The sequence below is a fragment of the Vigna umbellata genome, chromosome 2, assembly GCF_029865625.1.
Source record: "Vigna umbellata cultivar VRB3 chromosome 2, Vumbellata_1.0, whole genome shotgun sequence".
NCBI lineage: Eukaryota > Viridiplantae > Streptophyta > Magnoliopsida > Fabales > Fabaceae > Vigna > Vigna umbellata.
In genome coordinates, this window is record NC_142166.1 from 52,168,985 (window position 1) to 52,183,975 (window position 14,991).

The 14,991-nt window shown below is 32.4% G+C and overlaps 3 protein-coding genes across 4 annotated transcripts; all 3 read left to right on the forward strand.

Moving 5' to 3' along the window:
- The first annotated feature begins 3,635 nt into the window (after positions 1-3,635).
- Positions 3,636-8,349, forward strand: LOC124824593 (RING/U-box superfamily protein). 2 transcript variants are annotated; one of them, XM_047297039.2, is made up of 5 exons: positions 3,636-3,803; positions 4,589-4,998; positions 6,349-6,395; positions 6,713-7,664; positions 7,862-8,349. In XM_047297039.2, exons 2-4 carry the CDS (start codon positions 4,683-4,685, stop codon positions 7,640-7,642), a joined length of 1,293 nt encoding a protein of 430 aa, XP_047152995.1. In that variant the 5' UTR covers positions 3,636-3,803; positions 4,589-4,682; the 3' UTR covers positions 7,643-7,664; positions 7,862-8,349. The 2 variants fall into 2 exon arrangements, with proteins under 2 accessions (XP_047152995.1, XP_047152994.1); XM_047297038.2 differs by having other exon boundaries at positions 3,637-3,803; positions 7,865-8,349.
- Positions 8,350-10,108: 1,759 nt separating this feature from the next.
- Positions 10,109-11,147, forward strand: LOC124824592 (uncharacterized). Its single transcript, XM_088107477.1, has 2 exons — positions 10,109-10,559; positions 10,657-11,147. The coding sequence occupies exons 1-2, from the start codon at positions 10,158-10,160 to the stop codon at positions 10,909-10,911; spliced, it is 657 nt and encodes a 218-aa protein (XP_087963603.1). The 5' UTR covers positions 10,109-10,157; the 3' UTR covers positions 10,912-11,147.
- A 494-nt stretch (positions 11,148-11,641) lies between these two features.
- On the forward strand, positions 11,642-14,954 carry IMPL2 (inositol monophosphatase family protein). Its single transcript, XM_047297036.2, has 9 exons — positions 11,642-11,961; positions 12,066-12,144; positions 12,790-12,884; positions 12,972-13,021; positions 13,406-13,530; positions 13,718-13,784; positions 14,313-14,402; positions 14,509-14,620; positions 14,723-14,954. Exons 1-9 carry the CDS (start codon positions 11,745-11,747, stop codon positions 14,791-14,793), a joined length of 906 nt encoding a protein of 301 aa, XP_047152992.1. The 5' UTR covers positions 11,642-11,744; the 3' UTR covers positions 14,794-14,954.
- The last annotated feature ends 37 nt before the right edge of the window (positions 14,955-14,991 follow it).

Sequence of the window (14,991 nt, forward strand, 5' to 3'; positions counted from 1 at the left end):
TGTAATTCAAAACATAAATTCACGTCACCGTCATCAATAAAAAAACTATAAAAAAAGCCATCTCACATTGCCACGTCATATTGTCAAAATATTATAAGAGAAATTGTACTTAAAACTTGATATTTGTTTGTATGTTTATTAATAGATAATCAAAGATTAAAAAATTAAAAATAAAATAAATGGATAAAAAGATAGAATAAAATTTATACACGTTAACAAAATATTACATATGTCAAAAGGAATAATCCGGTTTCATCGATTCGGTTGCTCAACCTAACCTGATTCACTTTCAAATTTCATTCGATGCACTACGAGTTGGTAGGTTAAATAGATATGTTAAACTCCAACACAGTTCAAAATAAATAAAAAATAGCATATAATTCAATCCAAAAACAAACACAAAAGGCGAACAAATAAATTTTTAATATTAATAATTTTTGTATAACTTGTCCATTTTTTATAATATTAGAGTCTTAAATAGATAAATCTATAATATTTTTCTCTATTGAAACATTGTTTTATCCCCATCTATAATATAATAAAAAAAATGCTAAATAATAATATTGAAACACAAAATAATAAATAATTAAATTAAATTAGGTAAATTGGTGAGTCAACCGACTCACTACGAGTTCAACCCGAATGAGTTGGGTTGAAAAATTAATCCAGATAAAAAAATTATATTTTTTTCAAACCAACCTAACTCAAACCGTAGTGGTCCGAACTAACTCACGGATTACAACCTCAGCACTACAAAATATATATAAATAAAAAATAAAATAAATAGATAAAAAAAAACTTTCATATAAACATATCAACAAAATAAATACAAATAAAAATAATTAAAAATATCAAATAATTATAAAAAAACAACTTTTAAAGATAATTGTCAATAAAATAAAACGAATAATGAGATTAATTTTATAGTATATTATTTTCTTATATTATAATAGACATGCTTTTTGTTTGCTTTTACCCCCAAATACATTACAAAACTTAATTTTTAAATTCACTTTAATTTCTATTATAAATAAATATTTGTTTATATAATTTTTAAAATTATTATCACAATACCACCAAAATCTCTATACATGATTTTTTTTATTGAAAGACAACAATTTACAATTTCTCTTGAACTACAATCTATAATTGTAAGGCTTGGATCGTGCATCCAAAAATTTGAAAAGTTTGGAACGAACATAATTATATTTAAGTTATTGTATGATTTTAATTACAACAATAATATAATTAAACTGGTAAAGGATAATTCATAATTAATAATAAAATAAAAGTGTTATATATTGATAGATCTTTTGGAGAATGATCATCGTGAAATTACAATATAAATGAGATACGTGCCCAATTTATAAAAGGAATACCACTTTCAATTAAAAGATGTTAAGACAATAAGTTTAGAAGTATTTTTCTCTTATGTTGTTCAATATTTTATTTATGTTTAAATTTTCAATAATTTTTTTACGAATATCTTTTACTTGTAAAGTCGTTCATTTAATACGACACACTACTGTCACAGAAACTTTCGAACTAATCATACTATGATATTAATTACAAGTTCTTTGAAAAAAGATCAATTAAAAAACACAACACAAACTACATGAGTCAATTTATATAAAAAATTGACCCAACTTCTAACCTAATATTTTTAAAGGGTGAATTTACAAGTATTTTTTTATACGATGTTCGAACTTTTTATTTATATTGAATATGAAACTTAAACCATCCTTAAATTTCGAACATCTATATTGATATAATTCAATATTTATCTAATGAAAGGTTTCAATTTTAACCATGTCATTTAGTTTGATGGAATTATCATTTTTACTTCCTAAAAAGGAGACATTCGCTTTTACACTCATTAACCAAACATTAAATCACGTCAAATAGTTATTAGATGCAAAGTTACGACTATCTTTAGGGAAAAACAACATCCTAAAGTTGGGAGCAAAAAGAATCTATGATTTGACATAACAAAATAAATAAATGTGTGTATGTTTTTTTTTAGCCTTTAACCCTTATTTAATGTGTCACAAATTACTGACTTATGTCTTTTATTAAAAAAAAACTTTATAATATAATTATTATAGACGATATATTTTTATATTCATTTAATACATAATAAAAAAAGATAAAATAGTTATATAAAAAAATTATATTTAAAAAAAACAATATCAAATAAATGTAAAAAATTTGTGTTTAAAAGTATTATTTTTCTAAATAATTTTTGAAAATTAAGCATGAATCTTATGATATATATCAAAATAGTCACACAAATCTAAAAAAATATTCTATAAACTTTGTTTTTTCTCAACTAACCAAAATATAATTTTAAAAATAAAAATGCAAGTTTTGAATCAATGTCGAATTAGTCAATATATGATGCAAATGTCAACAAAATTAAGTTCAAAATAGAAAATAATAATGTAGTACTCGAATTATATACATAGGACTAAAACCAAAATTCCTAGGACTAAAATGAAAGTTTCGAAAAGAATGAGGACCAAAATGTACCTTACTTTGAAAGAGGGATGAAAACCAGAAACGACTAATAATTTAGGGACTAAAAACATATTTAACCCTATATACATACCAGACAACCAAATTCTTTAAACTTTAAATTGATTCACGAACAAAATCCATTGCTGAAGACCCATTTATTCAAACAATCCTAATTGAAAATTTAGATGTTACTATTAAAAAACACCAACCTTAAACTTAGACTGTTCATCATTAATAATTTTAACTAAAATAATAATAAAATACAGATAAAGAGTATTCTTACAAGAATTATAGATAAAAGAACACAATAAACTGATTTGATAAAAATCATATTGCTTATATAAGTATATATAACTATTCACAAGTATTTACTATTCATCTTTTAAAATTTCACTCCAGTAATTTGAATATCGATTTTGATTTGGCTGTTTAATTAAATAAATAAAAATGAGTTAGTAATTATTGAAAAAATCTTAATAACTATTGACTAAGTGGATTTAATTTTGTATTGAAAAAAAGCTTGGAATTAGGTACCACATATTTATTTTAAATTAAGAAAGAAAAAAACAGGAAAGACTTTAGAGATTGCTTAGGGTTAAGGGAGCTAGACTAAAAGCACCAACCGAAAGGAGTTGGAACGAAGCTTTTGATTTTGGCTCTTGCTTCCAACTTTTAAATAATATATATGAAAATCAACATAAAAAAATATTAAAAGCAACATAAAAAAACTATTAAAATCAACATAAAAAAAAAACAATATTCTAACTTTCAATTTAACAAGTTTCTTAAATAATAACCAAACTCAGGCGCAAGCTGACTATATAAAAGTTAAAGAATATTTAATAGAAAAGGAAAAGAAAGAAAGGGTATGGGCACAAAAATTCAGGAATATATGCAAAGATTGATACGAGGGAAAAGAAATACATCAATGGCATAAATTCCCAGGGCAACCAAAAAAGCTACCTCCCTAATATTGCTATCATGATTAGTATAATTTTTTTTTTCAATAAAAATTGTTATTTATATTATCTTATATTTTTATTTATTAATTATAAAAAAAGAAAAAATAATGCCCAAAATAATAATTGATAAATCTCTATTTTTTGGCCGAAACTGCCTAGAGGCATTTTTTGTTTTATTATTTCAGAAAACTCAAGTGCGAATCGCCTCTACTGAAGAAGAGGTCCTCAAAACGGCGTAAGAAACCGCTGAAACGCTCCTCTTCTCGTCTTTCCGCTCCTCCCCCCTCTCTCTCTCTCTGGTGTGGCTCTTGGTTTCGTCGAAAGGTACGGGATGGTCGGAGTTATAGCCATAAGATGTGTTTTTTTTGTTTGCAAAACCATGTTATGCTCCCAATTTCAAAATCACTAGTTGTTTTTCCTTTCCCTCCTCAATTACTAGAATTTTAATTGCTATGGTTGTTACTGATCAAGCTCCGGAGGTCTTCACTGTGAGTTCCTCTTCTTCAGCGTTTATTTCGGATCCTTCTGACTTTGGCAGTGAGCTCAATGTTTTCTCTATTTCGGATTTTTGGTTTCTTTATGTCTTTTTTTTAAATTTGATTTTAAAGACTCTATCAAATTATTGGATCATCTCAGAGGCCCTTTTTAATTTTGGGGGAATATGATTTTTGTTTTTCTTTTTAATTTTTCTTGTGTCGCCAGTGATTTTAGGTTGGTACGATATCCGTGATGAGAGTAGAATATAATTTTTTTGAAACAATAATGCTCTTCTAGCTTTCCCCTCTTCCTGTATGTTCTTCTGTTTTGAAATTTATGTGTTCATCACTATTAATATTTTATTGTTTAGATCATTTTTGAAGTTTATTTCTGTCTTGAAGCGGTTCATTGTAGCATCCCTATCAATATTCTATTGTTTTGATTCTAAACTTAATTTTGGTCTTTATCTTTTGTTCATTTTATTTGGGGTTATTGATTTGGAATTTTGTTTAACCTGAGCAAGATTACTGGTTGAGTAAACAGTGAATAACGATTTTTTTGGGTCATGCTTTTGGCTGTCATATTATTGATCGTTGCAATTGATGGTCTGCCTTTTTTTTTTATTGTTCCAGGTATAGTGCTGTGTCAACGAGTGAATGGTTGTATTTGTTGATGCATTCGGTGGTTATGTTGGTGTAAGAAACTAAGAACTACTGCTACTTCACGATGGGTGCTGCTTGTTGTGTTGCTTCCAGAGACAAAACTATACAAAGTGGATCAACCAGTGACATTTTGCACCGAAATGTTCGGTGTTCTCCAACATGGAGCTTTCGGTGGGATCACCGAGGGCGTGTAGCTGGTGAAGATATTTCTATAAATTGGTTTTCTGATGGTATTAGCAGAAATGATGGCTCGGAGAATAAAAATGAATCAGCGTATGTGTCAGAGGACGGCAGTCCATTGCAGAATTATCAACGGAAAAGATTTCAACAGTCTCCAATTTCGGAAGCAACTGCTGTACGTGGGAGAAATTCAACATCAGGTAACCCTTCGGAATTTTGCCTTTTGGTTTTAAACATTAAGCTACTTGGGTTGGACTTTTCTAGAACTGGCTGTTCTCTCGGTTTTTTCATAGTTCATTCTACACCTATAATGATCGAGACGTGTGAGAGATATGAAATTTTACTACATATCTGAAACAATGTATTCTCACGTATTTTTGTGTCCAAAGCAATCAGATGTGAGGACAAATTGAAAATTATTTCTTAAATGGATATTTCTGTAAAGGCTCAAATTTATGGGTCAGTGAATGAGATGACAGAAACTAACATCGCAAAGTAAGAGCAGAAACCACAGAACTATCAGCTGTTTTTTATTTATTTTTCACATCGTTGCTGTAGCAAAAATAGAGGGGTTAGATTACATGGTTATTTAAATTTGATGGCAGCGTTAATCTCATAATAAGAGACATGAACGGCTAGGAATTTAAATTTGTCAGTGCTAATCAATGTTTAAAGTTAAACCATGCACACAATAATCCAGAAGGGAATCGAAAAGTGAAAAGACGATAAATGGAAGAGCATCATCTTTGTTTATTCTGAAACTTGTATGAGATTAATTTAGTTACAGACTTCCAGCTTTTGAGATTCAGAAACCAGATTTTCAAACAGTTTTAGATTTATCTGGATGATCCTTTTTTTTTTTTTCAGATTGGAAGTGTTGGTGATAGTTTGTAGAAAAATAAAAGCGAATGACTGAAGCATGAAAAAGAATGAATTCATTTTTAACAACCCTTTTTCATTAAAATAATTGGAGGTCAAACATGCTGAGTTTCGTAATATTGAAAAATTCTTACTGTATCCGTGCTTGTGCTCCCTACAAAAATTCAAGGTGGGCTATTCAATCATTTGTGGTCAATCTCTTTGGCTCAGGAAACACTGGAGATCATCCTTGAAAGTTATCTATATTTTGTAATAAATATATTTTTTCTATTTCTTCCGAGGTTCTACAAAACAAAGTTAAAGACGGGAAAAGTTCCTTTGTCATGAATTTTATATCTTCAAGTAGTTATACTGAATGGAAATCAAATCAGGAAAGAATTCTTAACCCCAGACTTAACCAATTTAGCTTTTAGTTCAGGACATTGAAGTTTTTTGGTCATTTATATAGGGTAGGTGAATTTTAATTAGGACATCTCCTATAGAACCCGGGAATATAATTTAGGCAACTAAGAAAATTAAGTATGATGGATAAGGTGGTTTTGTATTGCTTATTTTGAATCTTATGAAAATATCATAACCACACTTTAAATTTAACTAATCCAATGGTTTACTATTATTCTGTCATTTGGTTCTTCCACACTGTCTGACAAGGTTATTTGTGATTATTGCAGACCAATCTTTTTCGGGGACTGTTTCTACGGATATGAGTGTGGAACAGGTGAGGTTATATTAATGAATGTGTGTTTAAGGGGGGTGTATTTAGTGAGAATACCTTTTTTCTATCAGTTAAAAAAAATGAATATTGACATTAGATTTTATCATCAACGATCAAGATGAAAATGCATGTTGTCAGTTTTTTTACAAGTCACCCATCCTTGTATATCTGTATGCTTTTCGACTTACTCTTTCACTCATTAAAATATGACCCTTTTACTATATATGGGCTTCCCACCAACACCACAACCACACACACGCACTCACATATTTGGTATGTGACTTCTTTGTAGCACTTCCTAACGATGAATCACACTGTAGGTGAATGGGCTGGTGGAATCATCAACAATATCTTGTCCATCTCCCACAAAACCATCACTGCCTTCAACATCTCTATCAACATCTCCTCTAGTATCCCAATGTCACATACCTCCATCAAACTTGACACCTGGAAGCTGGCCCTGCCATTCCCCAGGATACCAGTTATCACAGCAAGCTTCTGATAGCCGAATTCCAGCAGTCAAGTCATCGAGCAGCTTCTCTCTGTCTGAAGAAAGGCCAGTATTTCCTTCATGGAACAATGACGTGGGTATGCGCTCCCACGGTGGATCTTCAGATGGTTGGTCTATACCTGGTTTTTCTGAGCTGATGGGAACTCCTCACAAAGAAAGGTGGTCATTTGATAGTGAGTCCTTTGGTTTTAACCGCGAAAGATTAGTTAGATCCAGTAGTTGGTTTTCAGCTTCATCAGTTGATTTGCAATCATGTGGAATTTGCTCTAAACTTTTAGCGGAGAAGTCTTCTTGGAGCACTCAAAAGATAATTGCGAGTAATGATCTTTCTGTAGTTTCTGTACTTATCTGCGGACATGTCTATCACGCTGAATGTTTGGAGAGAATGACATCTGATATCAATAAGTATGATCCAGCTTGTCCAGTTTGTACTTTCGGTGAAAAACAAACTATGAAGTTGTCTGCAAAGGCCCTGAAAGCTGAAATGGATTTGAAGGCTAGAAACAATAAATCAAAGAATCGGATTGTGGACAGTGATATTGACGATGATTCTGTTGTGTTTGATGGCTTTAAAGGTAAATGTCCTAGGAATGACTCCAGTTCCAGCAAGAGAAGCTCCTTTGGGAAACCTTTTTTGCGGCGACACTTCTCCTTTGGATCAAAGGGTCCCAGATCCATGTTAGATAATCACCCTACAAGAAAGAAGGGTTTCTTTTGGGCCAAATCTAGCAAGGAATAAGGTGCTTCTTGGTTGTTGGGAGGTCAGTGGCTTTATTTTTCTTTTCTTGTGTGTATGTTTATCTACTGCATGCGTATGTTTATCAGTAGCATCTTTAGCTTATGTCATGCATTGTAATGAAGAAATGTGGGTTCTTCTGCACGGTACACTGGAAATCTTAAATAATTCTTTTGTACTTGACACTTTTTTTTTTCTTTTTTTTTTTCACTTTCTTTATAGCAGGTTCCACTGTTGATCATCTGTGCATCCTCTAAAGGTTTGGAAAAGAACAAGATGCAATTCATGCTCTGGGATTGCGTCTGTATCCACTAATCTGTAACAAGACATACAGAAGTATCAGAGGAAGATGAAACATACAAACGTAAAAAATAGTGTTTGGAGACCAAGGGTCTTTCTGCATTGTGTACAGGTTGATTTGTTTATTGCATGGATATAATTCTTATATCCAAATGATGTTCTGTTGTCCATGGTTCTGCTTATATGTATGCTAAACATTAGCCCTTCGGCGTTTCTGAAGTTGGGCAATGATTTTCACAGATTGATAGGCAATACTAAATAGCTGGATCGTCCTTAGTTGGTTGCTTTTAATGAAAGAGCAGTTTCAGGATAGCCTATTATCGAATTAGTGCTTTTTGTAGTTAGCGAATCGAATCGTATGTATACATTATTCTGATGTTTTGGCTTTAATGAAAGAACGTTTCAGCATAGCATCCTGTCCAGTTAATGGTTTTTTGTCGGTGGCAAATTGAATTATATGCATAGATCAGTGAGTTGGGTGCTTCATGGTGAAAGGAGTTGCGTTGCTTCTTGATTGAACGTTGAATCATGCAGTCTTAAAATTGTTAATTTTAGTTGCGACTGGAGTTCTGCGTTTCATTTATTTCATGTTCTGCGAATTGAAGGTTAGGTGTGATACTTTTCTTTTTCTTTTTATTTGTCTTGTGGAGGATCCCCCACCGCTTATCCGTTAATCTAAAAGTTTGAGATAATGTTGTTTAAAGTTTAATTTTTATTTATTATTATAACTTATAAGATTTTTTTTCTCTTAACCAATTAACTTAAATATGACTTCCATATCTTGAGTTGATTGATAATATAAAACTATAAATAAAAAAAATAAATGTTTTTCGAATATTATCTTAAATGTCCTGTATCAGCATAATCCTTAAAATACCAGTGTTGGCTTGAGAAAATTAATATAAGCCTACAAGGTGAAAGGTACAAAACGGAAACATGAATGAGACAAGCTTAATAATACTAGGGTGCAGTACTACATGAATTAAAACCATCATATGCATTCCTCGAACAGAACAGAATAGAACAGTTATTTAACTGTTCTTTTGAGTCACCAACTCGTAACTCATAAATACCAGTCACAGAGAGCGCATTTATGAGATAAGTTAGCACAATAGCATAATAGACATTATTTGCCACAAATCATAATCAGAAGATCAATATGGTCCCGACCTGAACTCTCACAATAATATCCTTGCAATTCGTTCATCAAATGCCAAACAGGCTCCACTGTTCATCACATCATCCCATTAATTTCTGACGACAGTTGTATGAATTTCTTGTTAGATTACTGATGTATTTTAGAAATTATCGGAATATTCTGTTTTGAGGCAAAATACGAGACGGAGTTCCAAACAGTAAAATGACAAGAAGAAGAATATACATAAAAAAAAATCATAAATTTATTACGTTTTACATTTAAGGTCAAGTTATTTAGAGTTTATTAGTACCGTTTTCCCTATGTCTCACCCAAATAATTCATTAGATTCCCTGCAATCTATCACGTGAAGGTATAAACATCTAATTTCTATACGTACTCAACTTACTCTAAATAACGGTACCATTAGATGTTTATACCTTCACGTGAAGGTTACATACTCGACATTAGAAATTAAAAACAGTTTTTAAATAAAATTTTCATTTCTTTTTACTTATTTCTCTTTAAAATTGAATATTATTTTGATTTCAGAACTACAGTTTTATTTTATTAACATTAAAGGTAATCTCTGTTAAAGATATGTTACATGGGGAACAAAATACTTTTATCGTATTCTATTACTTGCAGTAAATTACTATTGTCAAAACTGTTGAACAAGAATATAAAATATAACATTAATAATTTAAAAATAAAAACCACTACAAACGAGAACAATATTTACATAAATAATTGACAAATTCTTGTTTATTTCTTACATAAGTTTTGAGTAACTTTTTCAGTCGTGAAAGTTGCACATTCAACATTAGAATAATGATATTTGAGAACTTTATTTGTATAATATTTTGGTATACGTAACCCTAAAAATGAAGGGACACCTGTCCTTATTCGTCTCACGTGGCAATATTTGTGAGATGTCAGCGCATTGTCAGGCCACGTGTGAAATTACATGCATGTATTCACCGCCATGCAGATGAGGTTATATAATTAGGCGCACAGAATGCAGAGAAGGTATCTTACGTAGAAGTTGAAGAAGAGGAAAGTGAGAAATTGAAGGAAATTGAAATGGCTGAAGCACAACTTCGAGATCAGTACGGCAATCCTATCTCACTCACCGATCAGCACGGTAACCCTGTTGTATTAACCGACGAGCACGGCAACCCCGTTTACGTCACCGGAGTCGCAACCACTTCTACGCCCGCCGTCAGTGCAGGTTCAGGGTTTGGGATCCACGGTGGTCCTGGTGCAACCACTGCTACGCCCGCCATCACTGCAGGTTCAGGATTTGGGATCCACGGTGGTCCTGGTGCAACCACTGCTACGCCCGCCGTCACTGCAGGTTCAGGGTTTGGGATCCACGGTGGTCCTGGTGCAACCACAGGAATAACCACCGTGTCGGATCTCATAACAACACAACCAAGGGACAATAGAGAGTTTCGTCGTTCCTCCAGTTCTAGCTCTAGCTCGGTACGCGCCTATCGTTTTTTTTTCTTCTCTCCTTTAATCATTGTATAAGTTTATACAGATTGTTGAATCTAAACTTGTAACGTGTATGCATTTGTAGTCTGAGGATGATGGACAAGGTGGGAGGAGGAAGAAGGGAGTGAAGGATAAAATAAAAGAGAAGCTTCCAGGGAGGAAGAATGAGCAGCATTCACCAACAACCACCACTACCACCACCACCGCTGCTACTGGTATTCCACAACCAACACGGCCAACCGCCACTAATCCAGATCCTAACCCTAACCACCCTGAGCATCACAAGAAGGGCATAATGGAGAAGATCAAAGAAAAATTGCCTGGGCACCACAACCGCTGAAAATCTCTCTGTGGGTCTATGTGTTCTGATATACTTTGGGTAGTGATTAATAATTAATTAATTATTTAACTAGTTGTTATTATAGGTTTGTATTGTGTAATGTGAGTGATTAATAATTAATTAATTAAGTACGTGGTTGTTATGTTATATGCTTTGTATTATGTGACGTGACTATCTTTTAAATCGTGTACGTGAGGATGTACCTTCAGTTTTAAAATGCTGTATTATTATTGACATGGACAAGTTTCGAGATTCCACAAATTTTTATTTTTGATGATGTGGTATTATTATTGTCATGTTCGTTAATATTTTAATAAAAAAGTTGATATTTCCATACAGGAGTCACTTTAAAAATATGTTTTTAATAAAAAAGTTGAAGTTATCATATTTTAAAAATACAATATGATTTCGTATTATAAGATGAAACCGTGAGAACTGTCAATTGGATACAACTTGTCCAAATTTAATTTTTTTAAGGGTTATCCTGTTTTGATAACTTCACAATAAAATAACTTGAGAATGTAAAGAAAAAACATTTCTTAAAGTTTCAATCTCCACACAATATATTTCTCAAAAAAATAAAAATATCACAGTTACAAAAGACGGGAATATAACTCTTAAATATTTGTTTGCACTAAAATTTATTTAATTATCTCGAGAAAAAGATATTTAAATATCTAATAGAAGAAAACGGATAAATAAGTGAAACGGCGACGTTTTGATTTTGAATGAACAGCGAGATTAAAGAACCCTCGTTTGTTTCTCATAGTTTCGGTATGAGAGGGGAGATTGAGTGAGTTCGAGATTGATTTTTGGTTGTTAATTGCAGAGCAATGTTCTCACAGTGCCATTTTCTCTCTCACTCTCACTCCCCAATACCCAATTCTTCTCTCTCCCCAACCTTCCGTCTCAGAGCCATGACGCCTCACACCACGCCTCTTCAGCTTAATCGCTTCGCCGAGGTCGGTAACGCTGTTGCAGATGCTGCAGGAGAAGTTATCCGCAAATACTTTAGGAAGAACTTCGATGTTCTTCACAAACATGATCTCAGTCAGTTACTTCTTCTTTTCTTTTTTGTCCCTTTCACTTTTAAAGTGTTTTTTATTTTCTTTTATTTGAATGCTTATGTTTTGCGCTTTTACTTGATGTTGCAGGTCCAGTAACCATTGCAGATCGATCGGCTGAGGAGGCTATGGTTTCAATTATACTTGACAATTTCCCTTCTCATGCAATGTAATTATTTAATCTTATCATTTTCTTGCTGTTGCCAACTAATTGTGTGGATTCCATTTTCGTTGAAAATGTGTTTTTAGTTGCTATACTTTTGGTCAAATGTGATCAAGGATCATATACTTTCGTATTGATTAATTTGGTACTCCAAAGCATGTGGCTTTAGTCTCTTTTCTCTAGGAATTCATCGCGTTTTTAAAGAAGTACCACAAGTACAGAGACTAAACAATTTTTCTTAGAAGAAAATGAAGTGAAGAGAATGGGAGCATTGTTGGGTTGAGTGTTGTAGTTACATTGCATGTCATTCAGTTCGTTGTAATTCAAAAACTGAAACGCTAAATTCATTGAATTAAAGTATTTGCTACTAGCCTGAAAGAATTACCCCCATTGAAATGAGTCAGGGGATTTTACTATTAGAAAACTTGAGTTTGTCAATGCTCCATAATTCTGGCCTTTAGATCGATAAATTTGTATTGTGATTATGCAATTTAACTTACAACTAAAACAACTAAACAGGAGAGTAATGTATAATGCTTCTGTTTCCCGGTGCCTAAGTGCATGAGTTATCAGCCAGCCGCATCCATTGAATAGTCCGTAAATGCAATAGGTGGACTGAAGCTCAACCATGATTTTTTGACTGAATTGCAGTTATGGAGAGGAAAATGGGTGGAGGTGTAAAGAAAAGACTGCTGATTACGTTTGGGTATTAGATCCCATAGATGGGACAAAGAGTTTTATTACTGGTAATTTTCTTTCGTGGTTTTATAATTATTATTGGGTGAGAGTTCCCAAATTTCACTTTGGCTCTGTTTGTTTTGTCTCCATTTTAGGGAAACCCGTATTTGGTACTCTCATTGCTCTTCTACAAAATGGAATACCAGTAAGGGTCTCTTACAACTTCAATGCTTATCAGACCCATTCACACTTTATTTTCCTTGAATCATCTTGAATTATTGTAACTTTCTGACTTTAGAATGAAGAAAAACTGGATGTTCAATCATCTTGTTTTGTTAAATATTTTAAACAAAACGGAGTCTTTTCTCTTTATCCATTACAATATGAAAATAAAATGATGCAAAATGTCAACATCAATCGATTTCTTTTTTGCTGTTAACTTATACAACTTACCTGATTGCAAGTGATACCTGTATTTTTACCAACATAGTGATATTGTAGACAAAGTGCAGATGAAATTGAAATTGATATCATTCAGTTAATCAAGTAATAAACTTTATGTTGTTGAGTTTGGTTTCCTTTTCGATAGATCCTTGGCATAATTGATCAACCTGTGTTAAAAGAGAGGTGGATCGGGATAAGTGGAAAGAGAACTACACTGAATGGACAAGAAATATCTACCCGCACTTGTGCAGACCTTTCTCAAGCATACTTGTATACTTTTCTTATTTTTCCTTAACAAACTTTATTATGAATTGTTTCCTGATCTTTATTGGAAGAGAGAAAACAAGCTTGTTAGAAGAGTAGTTTACATTCTTTTTCATTATTTGCAACTCTAGACACGGTTAGCATAGGTCTACAAAGCAGGCATCAAATCTAATTTCATTTCTTCCCTATATAGGTACACCACAAGCCCACATCTGTTCAGTGGAGATGCAGAAGAGGCATTCATCCGTGTTAGAAGCAAGGTTTGTTACATTTTTTAAAATATAGGGACTCCACATATTATCATAAAAAGATGAAATATTTAGTCAGAATATTTTGTTTGAGGCCTGTTTTTTTTCCCAATCTTTTAAGGTTGTTTAGTTTCCAACTGAAGCATTGATCACAAGCTCAAAATAAACAGGGTTTGTTCACATTAATCCACTTGTCTCGTAAAAAATCTGTTATTGTATTGTTGCTGAAACCAACCTCTAATTTACTTTTAAAACCTATACATATTATTTGCAACACCTTTTTCATCATTTCAAAGTCAGCCTTCTGAACTACTCAAGTATCACAGAAAATGTGAATATAAGACACCAGAATAACATGTACTTTTTACATTTCTGACTCTGTTAAAAATCTTACGTTGCCTGTCTTCCGCTTTGTTATGTCTCTATGTACGTTAGCATCTAACTTTTCTAAGACTACATCAAGCAGTATTGCCAAAATGAAAATTTTCTGTTTTCCAAAATATTATTGTCGTTCAGTTATTCCTTTTTGCTCATTTACAGGTTAAAATTCCATTATACGGCTGTGACTGCTATGCATATGCTCTTTTGTCTTCTGGTTTTGTGGATCTTGTTGTTGAGTCTGGTTTGAAGGTATGCTGCACACTCATCTTTGGTTGCATATTTAACTTTTGACCCATGTAGATAAAGATCCCAAGATGGTTAAAACAATATTTGTTTGTTAAATTTTAAATTTCAGCCGTACGATTTTCTTGCACTAGTACCCGTTATTGAAGGTGCTGGAGGTGTCATAACTGATTGGAAAGGAGATAAACTGTTATGGGAAGCTTCTCCATTTTCAATCGCGACAAGTATATCCTTTCGTCTAATTTTAATATCATTCTTAATGGCTTTTCTTGGTCTTCTGCCAAAACCTACGAAATTTTTATGACTTGTACAATATCACGTGGCAGGTTTTGATGTTGTGGCTGCGGGTGACAAACAGATTCATCAACAGGCTCTTGATTCATTGCAATGGAAGTGATAGCTTGAATTAACCTTCGATAGGAATAATCTTCTCTAGAAATAGCGTCTTTGGTTCAGATGTTTATGTATTATTATTCGGCATTTATCTAAGTTGAAAACTGTGTACTTGGAATCTTGAATCTCTTGCTGAAATTAATCTCTATCTCAGTTGGATGGATTCATGAACTCTTAAAACCTGATAAACAAGTTCAAAAAT